This window comes from Eptesicus fuscus, chromosome 20 (genome assembly GCF_027574615.1).
Source record: "Eptesicus fuscus isolate TK198812 chromosome 20, DD_ASM_mEF_20220401, whole genome shotgun sequence".
Classification (NCBI taxonomy): domain Eukaryota; kingdom Metazoa; phylum Chordata; class Mammalia; order Chiroptera; family Vespertilionidae; genus Eptesicus; species Eptesicus fuscus.
In genome coordinates, this window is record NC_072492.1 from 30,648,910 (window position 1) to 30,670,715 (window position 21,806).

The 21,806-nt window shown below is 49.3% G+C and overlaps 1 protein-coding gene across 1 annotated transcript in view; it reads right to left on the reverse strand.

Annotated features, from left to right (window-relative positions):
• Window positions 1-17,385, reverse strand: part of YPEL2 (yippee like 2) — a 36,716-nt gene extending 19,331 nt beyond the window's left edge. Inside the window, exon 1 of the mRNA XM_028157482.2 lies at window positions 17,082-17,385. Within this exon, the coding sequence (XP_028013283.1) occupies window positions 17,082-17,198 (117 nt within the window). The 5' untranslated portion in view covers window positions 17,199-17,385. The remainder of the gene's footprint in view (window positions 1-17,081) is intronic.
• Window positions 17,386-21,806: the final 4,421 nt, after the last annotated feature.

The following is a 21,806-nucleotide window of genomic DNA, read 5'->3' on the forward strand; positions in this document are numbered from 1 at the left end:
CGATTTCAGAAGGGAAAGGTCAGCTGCAAGCCCCAGTGTTTGCTATCAGCCATCTGCCAAGCAGGAAGTGCTCCTCAGATCTATTTTTAATCATCTTCCCTAGGCGAGGGCTCCTGGGAGAACGCAGAGGCCAGCCTTATCCCAAGGCAAACACTTAACTGCTACCTTTCTGTACACGTTTTAAATCGTCGCTGGACATCCTGGATATCACTGTCGATATATTCTGGGCACCAACCTATACACAGAGGCCCAATCCTTGGGTTCTGTTACTTGGGCACTGCCCACAAGGTTATCTTTGGAGGCCATGGTTGGGGGCCTCTTCTTGGGGAAAGGAGCTGAGCCTGTTTGGAATACCAAGGAACTCCACATCATCATCCCTATAACCAGGGTCCAGGCATTTGCCTTGGTGGCGAGTGGCAAGAGAGGAGAAGAGGTGGAAGGTTAAGTCCAGGATACAGGTTTGCTCCCCGGAGCAGGAAGACCAATGGACCTAACTGTGCAAACTTCCTGGTCACTCCCGTTTTTATTTTAACCGCGTATACCACTTGAGAAAGGTACATTAGAACCAGTTCATCCGGCAGTAAATTGTTACTCAAGATATGGATTGACTCAACGAGAAAGGGTTCGCCTCTACCCGCAGGGGCCCAGCCGGTGCTGCGGCCGGTCCATCCGGGCGCAAGAACATTCTGTCCACTGGCTCCTGCTCGCTCCAGATTCCCAGCAGCACTTGTGTCTCGGTCCACCCAGCCCAGGGAGTGAGCCATCTCCGCGAGGTCTGGCCTGGGAGTCTGGCAGAGCACGCAGGAACAGAGCCTGGCTCCGGAGCCCCGTGCTCTCCCAGCCCACACACAAAACAGAGTTTCCTGGTCTCCTGACACTTACAAACTTTCAGCCTCCAATTTCCACCCTAAGGTAAAGCCCAAGCATACGTGCCATTGTGGCTTGGCCAAGTCAAGTCCCAGCTGCCCATGAGGCCGCTGGCCGCCACCCCATCACGCACAACACTGGGGGGCTGGAGGACCCACCGGGCCCCATGACAAAGGGACAGAAGGGGTGGGCTCTGGTTTTCCCCACCTCTGCACCCTCCCTCTTCACTCTTCTTAGGAGCTTATCTGTCTGTGAGCGGCCGGTGGGAAAGCTAAGCTGAAAGGGCACCTTGGCTGTGGGATCTTTGCCTGAGGATGTGAAATACGAGACTGGGTATTTGGGGCAACTTAACACCTGGCAGGAGCCCAGCCAGAGAGCCAGGGAGGAAGGGACTGAATAGGCAGACATGCTTCACGGGAGAGATAACCCCACCCCCGGGAGGGGGGATCTGGAATCTCTCCCCTCTGTGCGTGGAACTCTGCTCTAGTGAGCTGGGCACACATGTCCCTGAAAAAAAAAAAAAAAAAAAAGGCCACTGCACAGGGTCACTCCCCCTGACCCAGTTGGACCACAAGTTAATTAGGGCTCTGAGCCCTGCTGACTCTTGAGTTCCTCTGCTTTCTGGTTTCAGGAGCAAAGGGAGTCGATCAGTAAATAGCTTAAGAAAGAGTGACTCTCCTGCCCCTGCTGAGGATCTCCTTCCACCCCTTTCTGGGGGCCATGGGTCAGAAAACCCTGTTTACAAAAGCATACACAGGCAGAGGAAATCAGGGGTTCCATGTATGGCCCCAGAAACAGGGAGTTACCTAGAGATTTCAGAGCCAGGCACCCGGAGAGGGGGCTGAGCTGGTCTCCTCTGCTAATTTGGAGCAAAAAAATAAACCTCATGCTGGAGTACTTTTAGGGCCATGGACGGGGGTCCTGCCTAAATTCCAGTTCTGGTTCTGCCATTCCCTAGCCGAGGCCCCCTGGTCAACTCGATTTGTCTAAGCTTTACTTCCGTTCCCTGAAAATGGGAACAACAGTGGCACATCCCTCTCTGGACTGGAATAAGACAGAAGATGTGAGTCCCATCAAAAGTCCCCGGTACAGTGCCTGGCGCTTAGTACCCTCTCGGTAAAATGATGACTATTGTCTTCATTACTAGAAGAATGCTTCCAAAGAGCTGTTTCCTTTTTCAGGCAAATGTTAATCAAAACCACCCTTTGGGCCTTCCAGCAGTGGAATGGGGCGAGATGGTAGATGGCGGGTGGTGGGGACGGCATGGGTAGCTATTTCCCAAGTATTGAGAACTTTTGTCCTAGAGCTGTGGCTCCCACTATTAGTACTAGTTGCATCAGAATCTCAGGGGGAGAGGGGAGACTCCCTCCTAGGCCTGGGATTAGGGGGAAGCCGGCCAGAAAGCTAGAACACAACATTTAAGGAGGTCCTCTGTCCTTGTACAAACCCTAAGAATGCATGCCTCCTTAACTGTCGTGTCCTAGAGGACTTGTTCGTTGCCCTAGCCACATTCAGACCCACACCGTAGGAATCTCTGCAGGTGGGACCTGCAGATCAGCCTTTTCATTCCAGGTTACCCTGATGTGCTGTCAGATTTGGAAATCTGCTGCCCAGGAACCCCCATTTTCTAATGCCCTAAATTACGCTCAGGCAGGCGCTAAAATACATGAAGACGGCAGAAGCCACTTAGCACCATGCCCCCCCCCCTCCCTTTGCCCTGTCCTGAACCTCAAAGCTACACCAAATGCCATCTGAAGGCCGCCACTCAGTTCTCCCTTTAAAGTAGCAGAAAAACACATAAATGTGGAGTTGCGATTGCCAGCCTGTGACGACTCAGTGAGCCTCAAGAAGCCACAAGGGTCACACAAGAGGGCGTGCCTGGCCCAGCAAGCCAGGGAACCCAGGGAACTTTGAAAGTCCCTCTTCTCAGAGCTCTGGGTGCTTGGTGTTGGCCAATGATTTATCCGACTGCTGTTTAGCTAAAGGCACTACCAGCAAGGGACTGAGTCTGGTTATTAATTACAGCCACTGGTTTAATTTTCATGCTTATTAACTTTATACAGTATCAACATTTCTATTCACCTGAAGCTTGTGACTACAGGGTTTATGGAAACTGGAGAGATTTTTTGAGTCCAATCTGAATCAGAGGCTAGGACTCCCTTGCTTAAAACCTTTCAGTGGCTCCCACAGCACACACAGCACACAGAATTAAGTCTAACCTCCTTCGCTGGGAGTCTGGGCCCCATGACTCACCCCTGCTGACCTCCTGATTCCCCCTCACATGCCTCCTCCATCTCTTACCTGTGATTCCCTAGGCTTGATCTCCTCTAGAATGTTTCTCTGACTCTATTCGGGATGGACTCCCCTTTTTTTGTTCACTAAGTAAGCACTCATCCTGCTCTTTGTCCCCCCCAGAATCCTGAACCATCACCTACTCAAACCCTGTGTTTCACTGCATCTTGTTTCTCTTCCCTGATAGACCATAAGCTCCTTAAAGCAAGAATTCTGTTGCCTCCATTTCAGTATCCCCAGTGCCTCATACAGTACTCAGTATCTGCTGACTGGGCAGAGCGGTGAAGTGACTTATCAATGCCACAATGAATAGTCGGTGGCAGAGCCAGACTGAGAGTGGAGACGGCTTGACCCTTCATTCAGGGCTTTTAAAACGATGCTACTGACTCCCCATCAGCAGCGCCCCTCACTGTCTCCCCATTGGACTGTTGAGATTGTATGAAACTATGTGCACTGTCTGGCGGGGTCACCTGGTAACCTTTGGTGGGAACCTGTGCGTGCGACGTGGCTGAGGCTGAAGTTTGGCCTGTGAAGTGGAATTGTCTGTGCAGCTAAACTGACACCGGAGCGTGTCAATCAACCTTGTCAATGAGCACAGTGCATTAGCTCCGACACTGTCCACACCAAAGGCAGTCACCTGCTGGTTTGGAATTCCTCCTGAAATCACATAAACCCATGTCTCCAACACGCGTTTCAACCATCTATTAGAGCAGGCAGCAAGGAAGACATGCGCCGGGTAAGGCACTTAGGGCTTGGAGGGGATCCCTGTGAGTTGTGACAAACCAAAGTTAGATAATAAAGGCAACAGACCCCTACGTGAAGTGAGAAGATTCAGAGCCCCTCCAGGCTGTGGTATAACCAGTGGTATAACACCTGGGTGAAGGAGCCTTACAACTTGAAGCTATATTTTTATTTTTGAGAAATAATGGAGGGGGAGACTTAATTAGGGACACTCCAGCCTAGGGGTATAAATGCCCCAAACCCCCAACTGAGAGGGGGGACCCTTGGTTTGGTTTTGGCTGGCTCAGTTGCCCGCTCCAACTATATCTGAGTGTATTCCTTTTCTGCAGGTAAATTCTCACTTGTTCTTGCTGCTATTTGTACTCTCCTATTTAAATTTGTTCCTACAGGGAAACAAAAACTGAGGACACAGAGGGACTGTCTCTGGCCGGAGGCCACCATGACCACACATCTCGCCTAGGAGTCAGCAAACAAGACACAAGGGCCAAACTGGGTCTCTCACCTGTTTTGCAAATAAAGCTTTGCTGGAATGTAGCCACACTCCTTTGTTGATGCATTCTATGGGTGCAGAATTGAGTGGCTGAGACCATAATGCCAGCAAAGCCTGAAATATTTACTATCTGGCCTGCACAGAAAAGTTCTGCCCACCCTGATCTAGCTGAAGGAACAGGGAAGTAAGCCTTCAAACAGCTCCTTCGTCTACCAAGAGACTGGCTGCCCCCACTCCGGGAGTTAGTGGACTGGCTTTTGCATGATGTCATGTCTTTTTTTTTTTTTTTTAGCACTAGTTACAGGCCTGGGATCCAGGAGGAGATTTTGCCTAATGGAGACACAGAAGGGCCTGAAATACCTACAGCACGTGGCCTGGAATATAATGGTGCTCAAGAAGTGCTTACCGAATAAACAAACACAAGCATGGGAAGTTGGCCAGTCTGTGCCCTGAACAAAAGTCCATCCTCCTCCCTCCTGTCAGTTTCAAGGTGACCAGTCATACAGGTGCCTCGCAGCCGCCTGGTGACCTAGATTTGTCAGACCATATCTTATCGGCTTTCCTTCCTCCTGTATTTACCCAGCACCTGCCCCCTCAGTGCCCAGGGCAGATTCGCCTGTTATTTTACAGAGGAGGAGACAGACAGGGAGGAGCTCTCCTCCCCCACAAATATACTTTGCTTTTTTTTTTTTCTTTCTTTCTTCTGCTGAGGGGAGAGGAAAAAAATAAGGTGGATTATGGAGCCCACCCGCAGGAGGTCTGGTTTCTCTTGCTTCCTCTTTCCTTAGGTTTTCCACGTGAATTTGCCTGGGGCGAACCTTTTTTTTTTTTAATATATTTTATTGATTTTTTACAGAGAGGAAGGGAGAGGGATAGAGAGTTAGAAACATCGATGAGAGAGAAACATCGATCAGCTGCCTCCTGCACACCTCCTACTGGGGATGTGCCCGCAACCCAGGTACATGCCCTTGACCGGAATCGAACCTGGGACCCTTCAGTCCACAAGCCGACGCTCTATCCACTGAGCCAAACCAGTTAGGGCTGGGGCGAACCTTAAGGGGCTCTGCAGAGCCCTCCCTGTCATTTTGAACACGTGGCATGGAAAGGGGAGGGGCCAGCTGAGGGTCAAGTCAAGCAGCTTTCAGAAATAAAAATGGAGCCACCAGCCAATAGTGAGAGGCCTGGTCCAGCAAAGAGACGTTCCTCCAAATACACATCAGGGAACAGCAGGGCTCACTCCCTGGCCACCTCGAGCTGCAAGGGCCCAGCTGGCACGTTTACGAGGCTGGACTAACCCCGGGTTGACATGATGGGAGGAGCAGGGAGAGTCAAGGAAAAAGCGGTACACATTTGGGCATGGAAATCAGGCAAATGGAATGGAAAACAACATGGAAATGCTGGCTCCCCAGCTGCCCCAGACAACGCGGTACCAGGCTCAGGGTGGAGATCCCCACCTCTACTGTCGCCAGCTGCTCCTTTAGACAGTGGCTTCCCAGTAACCAAAGGGTCCTGGGTACAGGCTGGCTGAGGGCAAGGCATGCATACATCTGTGTGCCACTGCGTTCCCACTACTTAACATGTCGGAGGAGCTCCCTAAATGTGGAACAAATGATGAGGGAGCTCGGTGCAGGAGGGGTCACTCTGAGAGTTTTTGTTCTGGTCAGGAAATGCTTTTCTGTGCCCTCATTTACCTGTTAGGGAGCTGGGGTTCCAGTGAATGGTGTTGGTGGGACCAGCCCTAACAGGGAGGAAAAGGAGTTCCTGGGCCCCCAAAGAGAGACCGTTTCACCTTTGACAACCATTAGTGGCCCCTTTAAAGATCCAAAGGTTTTGGGGGTGGCGGGGAGGGGAGCCAGTGCCACCTGCTCTGCTTCTTGACTTCACTGTGGTCTGGAGGGAGGAGCTTGTGGACTGATTAGATGTTGTTTTTAGCAGCAGCTGGCAGAGCCAGTCTCCTCCTCAGCTCCCTCCTCCCCTGAGTCACTGTCCAGCCACCAGCAACAGGCAGAGGGTGGGGAAGCTCTCCTCGGCTGGCAGCTCTGACCTGAGACAATGCTCTGGGTCACCAGGTCAAACCCCACCTCCCTGGGGAACAGGCTAAGTGCTTTGGAAACAAAGGTATCAGAGATTTTTTTTTTTTTTTTTTTTTAAGGATAAGCAAAATGACTTCTTTCCAGAGAAGCTCGGCCTCCTTGCCTCCCCACACACACCTGAACCATCACAGCGTTAACCAAACTGACAAGCAATTCTTGGCTTCGGCCAAATTTTTTAAACTTAAGTGCATGTGACCACAATAACACAGACACCCAGGCCCCGACCTCTCTCCCAGCTGCCTGGCTGCTGTTGTCACAGTAGTTTGAGGTCTCTGTAACCCTGTAGGTCTGTGGTCAGAGGCAAAGTAACCACCTGACAGAACAGGAGAGGAGGGGGTGGGAACAGGTTTTCCACTTAAAATGCTAGAGAGACCTCGCAGGTGCTTGCAGGCGAGGCCCCAGAAAGCAGGATGAAGGCTGCTGCTTCTGTGGTGGAATTGCCTCCAGAGACCCGTCAGTCCCTTTGGAATTGTAAGTAACAGGGATCAGAAGCCGCAGAAGACCAGCTGTATAGCTACCGGCAAAAGTTGGGTCTCTCAAAAAGAAGGAACAAATATACCAGGACAATTAGGGGTGCCAAAACCTGGTTATGTTTGAGTACACTTTCTGTTGTTATTTTGCTTAAAAAACAGTCATAGAAAACAACAGCAACATTTGCTGAGCGTTTACGTACCTGATTACCTCGTTTAATTTCCACATAAATTCTATCCGGTATCTAATATTAAAAGTATTCCCATTTTCCCAATGAGGGCGTTAAGACAAGGTTTGCTTAACTTGCATAACCACTAAGTAAAGAATCCAGAGTCTAAACTGAGGGAATGTTCTGGCTCAGACTTTACCCTGTTAACCCGAACTTATGTTGCTTCATGTCACCGTTTGCTGCTACATCATAATCAGGGGGATGTGGAAGGAACCTTTAAAGATAGTTTCATCTAACGCCTCATTTGCAAGGAGGAAGAAAAAGGAGAGCCAGAGAGACCAGCCTTGTCCAAGATCATACAGCTTGATACTTTAATTCACCCGGCTGCCAGCCCGCTCCCGGGCTGCCTCCAGCATTGACGAGCAACCGTTAGGTGCAAGGCAGTAGGCGGTGCAGCGGGGAGGAGGTGGCAAGGTACAAAGTCAAGAGGTACTCAGTGCTTTCTTGATCTGTACAAGGAGCTGAACTAGAAAACCCAGGTTCCAGGGCCCCTCCAGCTCTCACGTTCTGAGAGTCTATGACTCCAGGTCATTGAGACTCTTGTTAGGAAACAAGACAATTATACATACAAAGTGCATGTGACCACAATAACACAGACCATATTATTACAAGACGTCATTATTAATTGCTAAACGAACAAGCAAGCGGCGAGGTGCATAGACATTCAGTGGAGGGAGACAATCCTCTAGCCCAGGAAGACATCCTAGAAAACACTGAAGCTGGTCTTCAAGAATGGGTAGAGGCTACTTATCCCATCTAATAAAAGAGTGATATGCAAATTGACTGTCACTCCAACACACAAGATGGCCACCCCCATGTGGTCAAAGATGGCTGCCCCCAGGTGGACACAAGATGGCCAGCAGGAGAGGGCAGTTGTGGGCGATCAGGCCAGCAGGGGAGGGCAGTTAGGGGTGACCAGGCCAGCAGAGGAGGGCAGTTAGGGGCAATCGGGCCGGCAGGGGAGCAGTTAGGTGTTGATCAGGCTGGCAGGGGAGTGGATAGGGGGTGATCAGGCTGGCAGGCAGAAGCAGTTAGGGGCCATCAGGCTGGCAGGCAGAAGCAGTTAGGGGCCATCAGGCTGGCAGGCAGGCAGGTGAGCGGTTGGGAGCCAGCAGTCCTGGATTGTGAGAGGGATGTCCGACTGTCCATTTAGGCCTGATCCGGCAGTCAGACATCCCTCAAGGGGTCCCAGATTGGAGAGGGTGCAGGCTGGGCTGAGGAACACCATCTCCCCGCCGACTCCCCTGTGCATGAAATTCGTTGGATGGAAATGCTCATTGAGAAAAGATACTTTTTTTCCTTAACAGCCAATAAAAATGGCTTTTTGCATATCATTCTACAAGCTTTTTAATGCAATTACCTAATACAGTGGTTGGCAAACTCATTAGTCAACAGAGCCAAATATCAACAGTACAACGATTGAAATTTCTTTTGAGAGCCAAATTTTTTAAACTTAAACTTCTTCTAACGCAACTTCTTCAAAATAGGCTCGCCCAGGCTGTGGTATTTTGTGGAAGAGCCACATTCAAGGGACCAAAGAGCCGCATGTGGCTTGCAAGCCGCAGTTTGCCGACCACGGGTAATGCCTCAGATAAATTGCAGTTTTTTGCATTTCGCGTCGTGTTCTTACCAGGAAATGAATAGTTGTCTGACCTTTTCCTAGGTGGTTAATAAAGAATGCATAGCCTCATGAACCTGATTTTATTTCCGTTATGCGAATATCCTGCATAAGTGACCATTTTAGTATTTGGCTGGTATTTGGTGCTTTGTTTTGCAGTTTCCAGCTTTTTATATAAATGACCACATATGTTGTACATTTGGCCACATAAGGTGCTTAAAAAAGCAAAATAGGTTTTCCCTAAGCATTCAATCAAATTTCCACACGATGAATTCTCTAATGTGGACTTGAAGTGTATCTGGTTATATATTATATAACCATATTGTATTTTAAAATTTCCTACCACATATTCAATTTTTTAAAATGCATGAGTAGATGCAAAAAAAGAAGAAAAAAGGATGGGTAGAAACTGGATATAGAGAAAGAAAGGATTCTTCAGGCAAGGAAAATGAAAAGAGGGAATACAGGGTACAATTCACCACCAATTTTACTGGGAGAGACCAGAAAATAACCTGGGTCCTTAAATGGCAAAGAAGGCCTAGACCTATCTCGATCTGTATCCCATACAGCTTCTTGGAAACCTATGGGCTTAGGCAAGTCAGTTAATCCCCACCTTGAAAGGATGTTATAAAGTGATGAAGTAAAGAAAACATCTAAAGGAGTCCTTAGCACACAGTATATGTTCAATAAATAGTAGTTAATAGCAGCAATGTAGCCTTTTCATCCTGTGGTGTTTATGTCACCAACACAACCTCATCAGTAACATTCTGCCCTCCCTGGAGAGCCTTTCATTCCCCTGTACCCAAAGGTGCAGGAATATTGTTGGCTTCATCTACCTATGCCTATTACCAAGGCGAGGGCCTGGCATGTTGTTTCAAATGCACAAAATAAGTAATATTGAAACGAACATGTATGACAGTGGATTCTGGTCAGGCCTCAGAATATGAAGAGCCACACCAGCAACGGTGCAGAGGTAGGGGGAGGATCGGTGCTCAAACACAGGGCAGATGTCCTTCACCCACTTCACAGCTTCCCTTTTTAGAAAAGGACTTTCTTGGATTTTTTTACTGGGAACACAAGCTTGCAATCACCAGCGTCCTCACCGAATGCCGAGACACTCGTGTACCAACCAACCTTATGACTGGATCCTTACAGACATTTGCAAACCACAGAGTTCATTTTCAGGGTCCGCCTCAGAGCTCAGCCGACATTTCCTTTTGGTATTTAAAGCAACCACAGGGGAAAGGGTCACAATCGAGCAGGTTCGTGTGCTCCTGCTGCTTGCACCAGACTCCGTCCCTGGCAGCTCCTCGGGTAACAAACTGGTAAGCAATTCTACTTGTGCCCAGGTTCATTTTCACAGGGAACGGGCAACACAGTGGGACAGGTCTGCCTCCATCCAAAGCGTGTGACTTCCTGAATTCAATTCCTCCTGTTCATGAGGACAGAAGGTGAGCATTTCTCTCCCAAGCAGTGGTCCACAAGCATTTACTGCATGATCACCACATGCCTGGGGCATCTTCAGATCCCTGCAATGCACATGCACTGGTTTTTCCATTTCTAGTCTCCTCAGCAGTTCCCCTACCTCATCACAAGCACATTTGCCTTCTCACAGCAAAGCTCTGGTCATTTAGTTACTTGCTCAAAAGTCTTCAGTAGTACCCAGCTGCCAGCAGGATCAAGTCGAACTTGTATTCTTCCAACAATCTGGCTTCAACCTACCCCTTCCATCACAGTCCCTCAGTATCTGGCCCATAAAGTTCATTTTTGACCAACAACTCCTTTGAAAACCTAGTGGAAGCCATGGAAACCTCCCTAGAAAATGATACCTGCACACAGAATTAAACATACAACTTCATGGATCCCTTGAAGCCAGTCCACGGACCCCAAATTAAGACCCCTGATCTCCGTCTCTATCCCGGGTACTAGTAGTCATTCACTCAGATATCCGCTGAAAATCTACCCGTCTTTAGGAGCTGTGTCGGGTGCTAAAGACACAAAGATGACATCACAAGCATCTCCTCAAGTAGTTCACAAGCTAATGGGAGACATGCATCATTACACTGTGATAAAATTGCTTTAAGACAAACACACGGTGAAGTACAAACTTCAAGAAGGGATGACTTATGAACCTATCGTCTCCCCAACTACAAAGTTCCTTGAAGGTAAAATCCTTAAGGGTAGTAGCATGGTATCTAGAACAGTGTTACACACACACACACACACACACACACACACACATACACACAGAGTACATGTTTAGCATTTGTGCAGTGACAGAACAGAGACAATGAGACAAAAGAGTAAGTATGGGCACAGTCCCCGCTGCCATCACCCACACACTCCAGAGGCCTCTGAGCTCCTGCTGTGGCGGTCCCGTCCTGAAACAATTACGCCATACAAACTTCCCAGCCTAATTTATGGCTGATCTCACCCTGAATTTGATTCAATCTCTGTCTGCATGGGGGAAGATGCTATGAGATATCTTATAAGCTCCACATGGTTTCGTTTCACCAAGAAACACTGTAATCTAATGACATCTCTTTGTTGGGAGATTTTCTGTATAAACTTGGTTCACCTGTCACTCCTTCCTGGGTGGTCTACAGGTCATCTTGTTTGCACTCTTCCAGAACTAATACCTCCCGGATAGGAGATTGGGACTTGCAAAGGTCAAGTAGTTGTAGAAAAGAAGTAATTTAGGTTCGATATGTGATTTTCTCTACAGAAGCTAAGCTGATGGACCGTGTTTTGAAACTGGACTTACTGGCTTATGTTGGAACTCTTCCATAATTTGTCACTCTTGCCTTTGCCGTACCTCAGAAATGCTCTTTGGGAAACACTGACAAACATTCAACAATGATCTGCAAACACTGCAAAAGCAACAAAGGCACTTTATCTATGGGGTTGCTCTCAGCCTTTTGTTGCTGACAGCTCATCGGTCACTCTGGTAAAAGCCTGGGTCCCACTATTTCAGAAACAAAAAGTTCACCTTTTTGAGGTAAACATTTACAGGTTTACATACAATCATCTTGCTAGACTAGAAATACTAATTTTATTGAATCATGGTTTTTGTAAAAATCACTGGCATATATCCACTAGATACCAAAAATCTCTTAATTGATAAAATTAGAATTCAAAATATAATTTGCAAGAATTATCTTAAGTGACACATCTTACTGTGCATGTTCTTTATGGCTTATTCTGCTTGATGTGGCATAGAAGTCACTAACACTACTAGTACAATCCAATGCCGACTATTAACATTTTCCAGAGTACTTAGAGAAAATGAAATGAGTAGACTTTTACACATTCTGTTCCTGTGTGATTTTTTTACATGAGATTTTCGGGACATAAAAAAATGGCATTAATATTCTGGAGAGTTCGTTTATTGTACATGAAAGACAAGCTTGTAGAGGCTGGGAATTGAGAAACAATATGATAACTTATCAAGATAGACAAAATGGGTTGGATCTCTGTACTTCCAGACTGACACCCCCCTCCGTGCCCACTACCTCTAAGCCATGGTGTTGGGGGTACAAGTCTTTTTGAGAATCACAGGTATCAAGCACTAGGCTCAGAAGCAGAGCTGGGAAACTGAGGTAGAGTGGCCTCTCAGCAACTGTGAGATCCACACAAGGCTTCGGAAGGTCTTGCTCTGAATGATGACAGAAACACTTGGTCTAGTGTGTAGGCACGAAGGGAAAACCCAGACGCTACCACGGTAAGCCTGATGGAACCCCAGAGGGAAGAAAAAGAACCTGCCTCCTAGGAGCTCCCCAGCTGAGACGGAAGCAGCTGAGGCAGAGCTCTTCCACGGAGTGCAGCTGAGTGGTGTGGACCAGACACACCCGGCTCTGAGCCTATGGAACCTCAGTTGGTCACTGAGTGACCCATGGCCTGTTTCCTCATGAAGAGGGGCTGGGCTCCGTGACCTGCAACTCCGGGAGTTCTGTATCTGTCACCAGAAGATAACTGGCCTAAAGGTTTGACAGAGTAAAAAATAGTTTGAGAGAGTGAGCAAAAGATTTCTTCCTGTTGCCTTTCACTGGACTCCCCACCCGCCACACTCCAGAGCCTCCTACACCTTCCCTCCAAGGACCTAGAGCAGTAACTAACGCAGCCAGTGTCTCCAAATGAAGCCACTGTCCCTAGAGTGGGGTTGTGATAGATGAACCCAACTCGCTATTCCCAAATGGCCCACTCCAGGATGCCATGGAAGGGTTAGCAGGTGGGAGGGGAGGGAATGTTTTCAGGGAAAAGCTTTGTGAAGATCCAGGTTTCCATAAGAGCCCCCACTGAAATGAGAGTTGGATGGTTTTTACTCAGGGCAACTAACGGTTCCAATGGAAACCATTATTATTTATAACCCAGGTACAACTTTATCCTGGGGCTTGCACCATTAAGTAAGAAACTACAGTGTGAGCAATTCCTCATGCCAACTCAAAACACCTCTGCAGGCAAACATTCAGAGCACAACACCCCCAAGAAAGAAGCTGTAGGATGATGCCTCAGCACATTCCCCAGATAGTTCTCTCATCAGCTCACCTACCCACCCCCAGCCATCATCCATCCCACCGAGCGAAAGCTGTTACCTTTCTGCAGACACGTGCATCTTTGCTGTCGATTTCTTCTCTTTCCTTTTCCTCCATGTCTAACTCCTGTGCTCCATGGTCTAAAGTGAAACTATCTTGGCTAATGGAAATTTGCTTGGTGTCAGCAGGAACAATCCCCCTCCACTCCACCCCTTGTCTTTCCTTTTTTCTTGCCTTTTTTTTTTGGACAGCAAGGCCAAGAGAAGCAGAGGAACCACTTTATACTTGCATAGAGCTTTCTTTGATTTACAAACCACCCACACATCTATGATCTCATCCAGCCTCATAGCAACCCGATGAGGTAAACCTGCTCCCCCCCCTCCACACACAATAAGGTACACCTACCACACAGCACTCTTAGGGCGAGGGCACACAGTGAGCACCGTGCTAGCTACTAGGCATTAGACACAGCAAATATCATCTCACCCCTCTGACTAGTTGAGAAGCTGGGAATCAGAGGCTGGACAGTTGATCCCTGGCGTCTGGGGATCTAGAGCAAGCTGGGAAGGTGGAACACTCGGTGCAGGATTCCTTACACCACATGCCAATATGGCCCTAATTGTTCAAATCCTGACAACTATGCGTTTCCATGTGGGCTCAGCCACACGGGTAGGAAGGGAGCCCCAAATCCTGGTTCCATCCCCTGTTCTCTGCTGGCCAAACACTCAGGGCTGCAGTTCTCTGGGCCTTTGTGTCATCTTTTCTTTTTTTAGACCAAACAATGGAATGTCAAGCTTCCAGATCAAAGGCTCTATTACAAGCACAACATATCGTTTAATTACACGGCTGCTCCAGTTATCTGCTTCCCAGCGCCTAACTCCCCCGGGGCTGACCCTGAAACCACACAGATTACCTCAAGGGGGGAGAACAGGAGAAACATTCTCTCCCTGAACTTTCTTGGAAGGAAGGGAGAAACAGAATGAAAAGAAAGGCCCATTTTCCAAGGAGGGGGCTGGGGCAATGATCTTCCTGTTAAGCAGACCTGGAGAAGAACCTATAGATTACTTAACGCCGGGGGTGGCTGTGGAGTGAAATAAAGGAATCTTTGTGTGGTGCCAGCCACAGTTCCCTCAGTCCTAACCCACAGCCAGGCATTTAACCCAACTCTTTAAATCATCAAGCGCTAATGCACCCCATCTGTGCACCGGTTGTGGCCAATGAAACTGAAGCCTGTGCTGACTTTGGCCTGGATTTGTGAATGAGCCTTTCTGCCCCAGAGGGCCCAGGAGAGAGGACGTGAGGCCAACAGAGTCTCTCTTGCTCGTCACTTGTCCTCTCCCAAAGCGCAGGCTCCATCCATGCATGTATTTGATCATGTATTGAGCTCTTGCCGTGGGTGGGATTCTGACCCAGAGATACAAAGCTAGCAGGAAATGGCCCCAGGTGGGAAAGACTGTGCAGGGGCTCCTGGGAGAGAGGAAGGTGAGGAAAAAGGGCTGCCCTTGGCTGAGGCACAGCGGCCCGAAATCCTGTCTGTATATTTAGGGAATGCTGCTTAGTTCCAAGTGGTTGGAACATCAAGCAAGGAACTGGCAGGAGCCCTAACCCAAAAGGCCGGCTTTGCCAGATCATCCAAGACCTGTATTCTAGGCCAGAGATGAGAGTGACTTGAAGGCCATTGCCATCTCCCCACAGTCACTTCAGCCTATCCTACAGTGCCCACTTCTTCCAGAAATCCTTCTTAAACATGCTCAAAGTAATTGCTCCTCTTCTTTGAGCCTCCAATTTTGAGTTCTTGGACAACATTTATAACTCTCAACTTCTCCATCCATATAAAATATGACTAATATCGCCCAACCGGTGTGGCTTAGTGGTTGAGAATCAAACCATACATCAAGAGGTCTCTGGTTCGATTTCCAATTGGGGCACATGCCTGGGTTGTAGGCTCAATCCCTAGCAGGGAGTGTGCAGGAGGCAGCCAATCAATGTTGATGTCTATCTCTCTCTCCCTCCCCCTTCCTCTCTCTCTAAAAAAAAAAAAAAAAATCAATAAAAAAACACATTTAAAGGGGAAACAAAGAAGCCTGAAGATATTTTAAAAAATGAAATATGACTAATGTCACCTACTTTAAAGGCTTCTTATGAAGGTTAAGTGAGATAACAAAGTGTCAAGTAGCAGGTTTTTAGGACAGAGAAGGCGCTAAAATACATTTCACTGGTCCCTCCATTTCTTACGATACAGAGCACTTCTTCCTGGTATTAAAAAAAAATATCTTGGCTTCCACTTTCTCCGGAGGTTTTCAGAAACAGGACAACTCACATTTTCCCTTCAAGCTTGCAGGCACTCTTCCAAAGCAAAGAGGACTGAATCCTGTCTTCCCTCGCTGACACAGCCTCCCCCATCCAAACTTCCACACTCAAGGGGTTCCCGTAAGATCCAAGGCACCTGAGACAACACGAGTTAGGTGACAGAGGAGGAAGCCATAGGCTGGCTGACGCAGAAACAGCAGAAAGGAGAGTAACTGGAAGAAACCCAGAGAAGGGAAGTGGGCCAGGTGTCAGGACTCAGGAGGCTCCAGGGTTCAAGCTCTGTGGTAACCCTAGACCCTGGAATAGGCCTAGAAGGAGGAGGGTAACCCCGGTCCTGACTTACGAATCCCTACACCACGCATGGTTGTTCAGCAGCCTTCCTCATGTCCTGTGGGGTCAGCCAGCTGGACACGACTGTTGTAGGGCTGTTGCTCCTTCTTCCCTCTCTGGCTGGGGCTCCCAGGCCCGGGGCAGGGAAAACGATGCCACCTTCTCTAGTATTTTTTTAAAACTCAGTCTGGGTCTGCATAAAGGCTTGTTTGTTTCTTTTTATCTTTTTTTTGCTTGAATGGCATGTAGTACAGGTTCAGAGGAAGGAGATTTTTTTATTTTTTTTTTAAGGGAAAAGTCCCCCGTGATCTCTTTCTCCTTTTCATGCAACCTCGTAAAACCTGTTTCTCCTCCTGTGGGAATTCAGGGCCAGGAGGGAAGCAGCTCCCCTGAGAGCTACTTGAAGGAGCCAGTTCCTAGACTGTACAACGGAGATGTTGGGTTTATTTATTTTTTCATATCCTCCCACCCCCACCCCAACTTCAGGAAGCAGTTGCCAAGGCTCCTCTGGAAAATAGGGTTCCATTTTCTCTTCTGATTGGGATCATCAAATGCCATGTAAAGGCCCTAATGGTCCCCACAGGCCAGTGAGTCAGCTCTTCATCAAGTCACTCTGGTCCTCCCCAAAGTCAACAGTCTCATGACCTTGAAAGGCAGTATCCTCACTCATCTCAGCTAAGAACCCACTACAAGACATCCTGGCCCCAACAACTTTCTTCCAACTCGCTTTCCAGGCAGGCAGCATTCTAGACCGTGTTAGTCTGCCAACCTACGCCAAGCAAGCCAAGCCAAAGACTCCAATCCCTCCTTAGCCCCTCTCCCCTCTGGCCTGCGAACCACCATTCCCCACAGCCTCTAACAGGGATGACATCCAATTTCCAAAATAACAAACTAGCACACGCCCTCCCCAACTCAGTTATTTCTCAGCCAGATGAGACAGCCATGTGGGTCAGCCCCTTCCCAGCTCCCACACATCCCCCCGCCCCCCCCGTATTGAAGATGCAGCACCAATACCCAGGCTCTTGGAGAGCTTGTAACCCTCTGCACCTTTAGGGGCAGGAAGTGCCCTCCCCGGGGAAGGCAAGGCCGGCCTGCAGGGAGCGTGTACCTTGGAAATGAGTTCATCGTGATTGGCCAAGTGGGCTCTGCAGTGAATGCAGCTGTAGGTCCGGTGGCAGGAGGGCAGGTAGGCCTGGAAAGTCTTGGATCTTGTCATCTTCACCATTGGCGCCGCTGAGCGTGGGGTGAACTCTGGGGCGGCCCACGAGGCACTCCCACAGGACGGGTCGCAGGGGAAACACCGGAAGACACAGGTAAAGGCCGTGGTGTGGCAGGGGGTGGGTGTGGGGCGGGCTCCACACACTGGTGATGTCTTCAGAGGAAGGACCCTCAGGCAGAGGTCTCGGGCCGGTGCTCAGCAGCCTGCGGTACCAAGATAAGGGAATGTCATTACCTGATGGAGCTGGGCTTCCTGCAAAGCAAGTCGCGTCCAACTGCCACCAGGAGGGCAACATTTATAGGGTGAAATGACCCCCCTTCTGCTTCCTGCACTGTGTCAAGATGCCCCAGGAAGGAGAAGAAACCACCGGAGATCCCAGAACTGATGCTTTCCTCGAGTTGGAGGTTCAGGGCTCTCAGCAGTCCCTCCACTGACATACAGCAAACTGGCAGGATCACCATTCCAGGGAGCCCTGCAACAGGCCAGGCGTAAAGTGCTCCCTGTAGCCCCCGGGAGAGGGCTCCTAAGGGCCCCCCTCTCCTGAGCCCACTAAGATAAATGGCAGGAGTGAAAGGAGAAATTCAGCCTCCAGAGAGTCACCACATCAACAGTCACATCTGGATTTCTCATCCATTCCCAACACGTGAACTCCCACCTGTGGAGACAGCACCCCCCACACCACCCTTTGCCAATGGACTAAGCATGGGATACACAGGATCAAGTTCCCAGCCAGCCAGGTCCCTCATGGCGGGCCAGCTTTTCTGGGAGAAGTAATCCCTTTGCCCTATCTTGCCTAGAAGTAGATGCTTAGTGTATTAAAAACAAGCAAGCAAACAAACAAAAAAACCCTGAAGTGAATAAATGAAACCAATGAAATAAACTCCTGCACCTAAAATTCACAATGATAGCGAATGCTACCAGAATTCCTCCTCAACCCTCACGCTTCCCATTCCTCATCCCACGGTGCAAAGCTCTCTCCTATCAGAACCTCAGCTCCTTTGTTCTATTGGGAACCAAGGACGCTGAGACTGTGGGATGGCTCCCAGGGTGTGTCCAAGTCAAGGTCAGAGGGCCCCAAGGTCTCAGCCTCGCTCTGCCGGCTCAGGCTCACCTGCCTGAGGCTTCTGGACCCGCCTAGTCCCTGGGCTTCACTTCGGGGGTGGTGTTCCCACTTGCCTCCCTCCAAGGAGAGCCAGAGTGTTAATTACCACCTGTGTCATGCTTTGAAGATAAAATTATTTAGAGAGACAGGAGAGGAAGATCAACAAAACCAATCTTCCTGGCTGGATTATGTCTGGAATCCATCTGGATATCTAGAGAATGTCTGCAAATCGCAGTTCTTTTTCCTCTAAACCTCACTGGAATCAAATCTTCCCAGGGGAGGCTGCCCTCCCCCCTGACGTCCTCCCCCCCTCTCCCCCCAGCAGCCACTGAAGGCCACTGCATCCCTGGAACTCTATCTTCCTGAGTGGTCAATCCCACCCGCCGGCACTGGGCTGAAGGACAACAGTGGGCACTACCCTATCCTGCTGTCCCTGTGCACCCCTGAGCCAAGCAGGGTCCACATCCATGAGATGTCCAAAGGGGCCCAGTCTTCCCTGCACAGTCTCTTTTGGAAGCTGTGAAACCTGGTGAAACTGAACATTATAGAAGTAACGTGAAGAACACGGAGGCGAGAACTGACTTACTCAGTGTTGGGCCTGGCCGCAGCGGGAGAAGAGGCAGGAATTTGCATGGCCCTGGGCTCCAGGTCCCATTCACCTCCCCCTGGGCACGCCCTGGGAGCGGGTAAAACCAAAGCCCATGGGAGAGCAAGGCTGCTCGGTGTTCAAGTATCACAGGGTATTTGGGTTCCTGAAATGCCCTTGCACTTCCCCATACTCCTGTCCCACTCTCAGAAAGAACAGGATTCCCAGGAAAGGAAGAGTCCGAGTATTCTCAGGGGAAGGAACAGGAGAGACAGGCGGGGAAGCGAGCAGGAGGCTAGCTCCGGGCCGGCGGCTCCCGGAGGCCGTGCCTTCGCTGCCCAGTGGGGAGCGCGAAGAGCGCGGGCCTCCTCGGTCTTAGACAAACACCGAGGGGCGGAAAGGACACAAAGAGCCCAGGCTGCCCGTCTGGGTTTACAGAGCAGCCACGGGGTCTGTTTTCTTACACACGCAGCTGGCTTCTAAATTATGCGTTTCCCCAGAGTAGAATTATTTCTTCTCTCACTTCTCTTCTGCAGGAAACCAAAAAAAAAAAAAAAAGTTTGTAGGCAGGGGGTTCTGGTTTTGCTCTGCTTTAAATCTGAATCGCAAAACGTAATCAAAGCTACCTTCTGAGCAACAGGCATTCACACGGCCTGTATTAGACGTGTGTCCCAGGCAAACACATACCCACGCACACACACTCGCTGCACACCACAGCTCAGAACTTGAGAAGACGAGAGAAAAGCCAGCCATGCAGGCAATATCCTGGGCTGCCTGCTGCTAGGAAAGGCCCTGGGGAGCCCGGGCAGCAGGTGCTGGTCTGCGCTGCTCCACTCACTGCCTTCTCGCTCCTCACAGGAAGGCACAGCACCTGGGAGCCGACTCCTGCCTCCAGAAGAAAGGAAAGGAAACGTATGGTGCTGTAACATGAATCCTGTTCAACTGGTCCAGGGCAGACTAGAAGGGATGAGGGGGGACGAGTGAAAAGCAAGGTGAAGCTGCATCAAGACAGGTCCTTGTGCCTAAGAAAGAAGAGGAGGCCAAACCAGAGGAAAGAAAAGGGATGCCGGTCAGGGACGGGAAAATAACTACCCTCTTCCCGCTTGTGGGAAGATTTTTAAAGCTCCTTTGAGTTGGTTTGTAGGAAGGAATATAACATAGGTAAGGGGCGTGTTGTTGTTTTTTAAGGAAGAAGAAATTGAGGGTATGGGGCTACAGGCTCCGTAGGGCTTCCTAACGCCAACATACTGATTTCCAATAATAATCAAATGAGCTCAATAGTTTAAAAACCTCCGGGCACAGGTACAAATTAAACACCGTTTTAAGGGAAGTGATAATCCATCACAGTTGAAATTAAAGGAAGATTTGCTACCACCCCCGGCTGGCTCCCGCTGAGCAGCACAGAAAGAAATTATGTGGACTATTATTATGATTAAAAACAAAGACCTTCGATGCACCACTCTGAGAGCCACATGCAGAGGATGGGGAGCTCAGGCCAAATTGGGCTGGTCCACCTGACCGACAGGCCTGCTCCCCAAGGGGCCACGACTGCAGCTGGGACTCAACACAGAACCTTGTGTGTGTCCCCAGGATGGAGGGTGAGAGGGATGAAGTCTTCGGGTAAGCCATGAAGGAACTCGAAGGTCATGGGAGCAAAGCTCTACTGACACACACACACACACACACACACACATAGCACCACAGAAACTGAGAAGGTGGAACTCACAGGGGAAGTGACACCTCCAACCACAGGCCGGGGCCTCGCTGTGTTGTCGTTTCTGTGGGGGGCTGTGTTGTTTCTGTGGGATGTTTTGGTAGAGGGGAGGCGAAGACTGCCTGCAGAAGACGTGGGCTCTGGAATCACAAACCCGTTCTACTCCTTTCTAGCTGAGTGATCTGGGGCAAGTTATTCAACTACTCTGACCTTCGGCTTCCCCAGACTCTAATAATACCAACCTACAGAGGGCTAGGCGGATTAAATGAGATGATGTAAGTGCATATACACAATGTGGGCACATAGCCCGGCAGGCCCAGGAGCCTCCTTTGCCCTTTATATCCACTCTCTGCATGTCAGCCGGCACGGTCTATTTTAAAAGCAGACTTGACCATGTCTCTACTTTCACAGCCTTCAGACAGGCACTACGGGGCAGTAGTTAAGGCAGGTTCTGGACCCAGACTCAGATATTTCAAATCCCAGTTCTGTCACCAGACAAGTTACATAATCTCTGTGGACCTCACTTTCCTCATCAAATAGGAGTATCTACTTCATAGGACTCTTGTGAGAATTAACTAAGTTAATCCATTAAAGTACTCAGCACAGGTGCCTGGCATGTAGTTAGTATACAATAAATTCTAAGTGTGTACGACCGCTGACCACCATCTACCACTGTTTTCTTATACACACACCCATAAATGGCTTCAGACTCATCACCACCTCACACTCTATACTCCACTAATTGGACTGACATTTAAGGGTCAACCATGTCTCAGGAACTCTTCTACGTGTTCGCATTTGGCAACCAAACTCTGTAGTCCCTCCTAATACACCACACTTGCATCTCACTCTGGAAAGTCTCACTGATGCCATTCCCTCAGCCCGACACACCGTCCTCACCACTGTTCACCAGGCCCTTCCTTGTCCATGAAGACTGAGCTCAAAAGTCACCTCAGCGTTGGGCTTATTGGCCCCTCCTCTGTGCTCGCCTCTAGTTAACACCCCACTGAAAGTGAAATTATCCTTTTCTGCCTGTTTCCTCTACTAGAGGTAAGCTCCGAGAGCAGAGACCATGTGTCAGTCATTTTTGTACCCTTTGAACTCAGCGGTACAGAGCACACTCGAGAGGCCGTCATTGACCTGAAGTCCCTCTGCTTCTCATTGGGCTGCTGACTGGACCAGTCCACCCACCCATGTAGGGGAGCAGACATG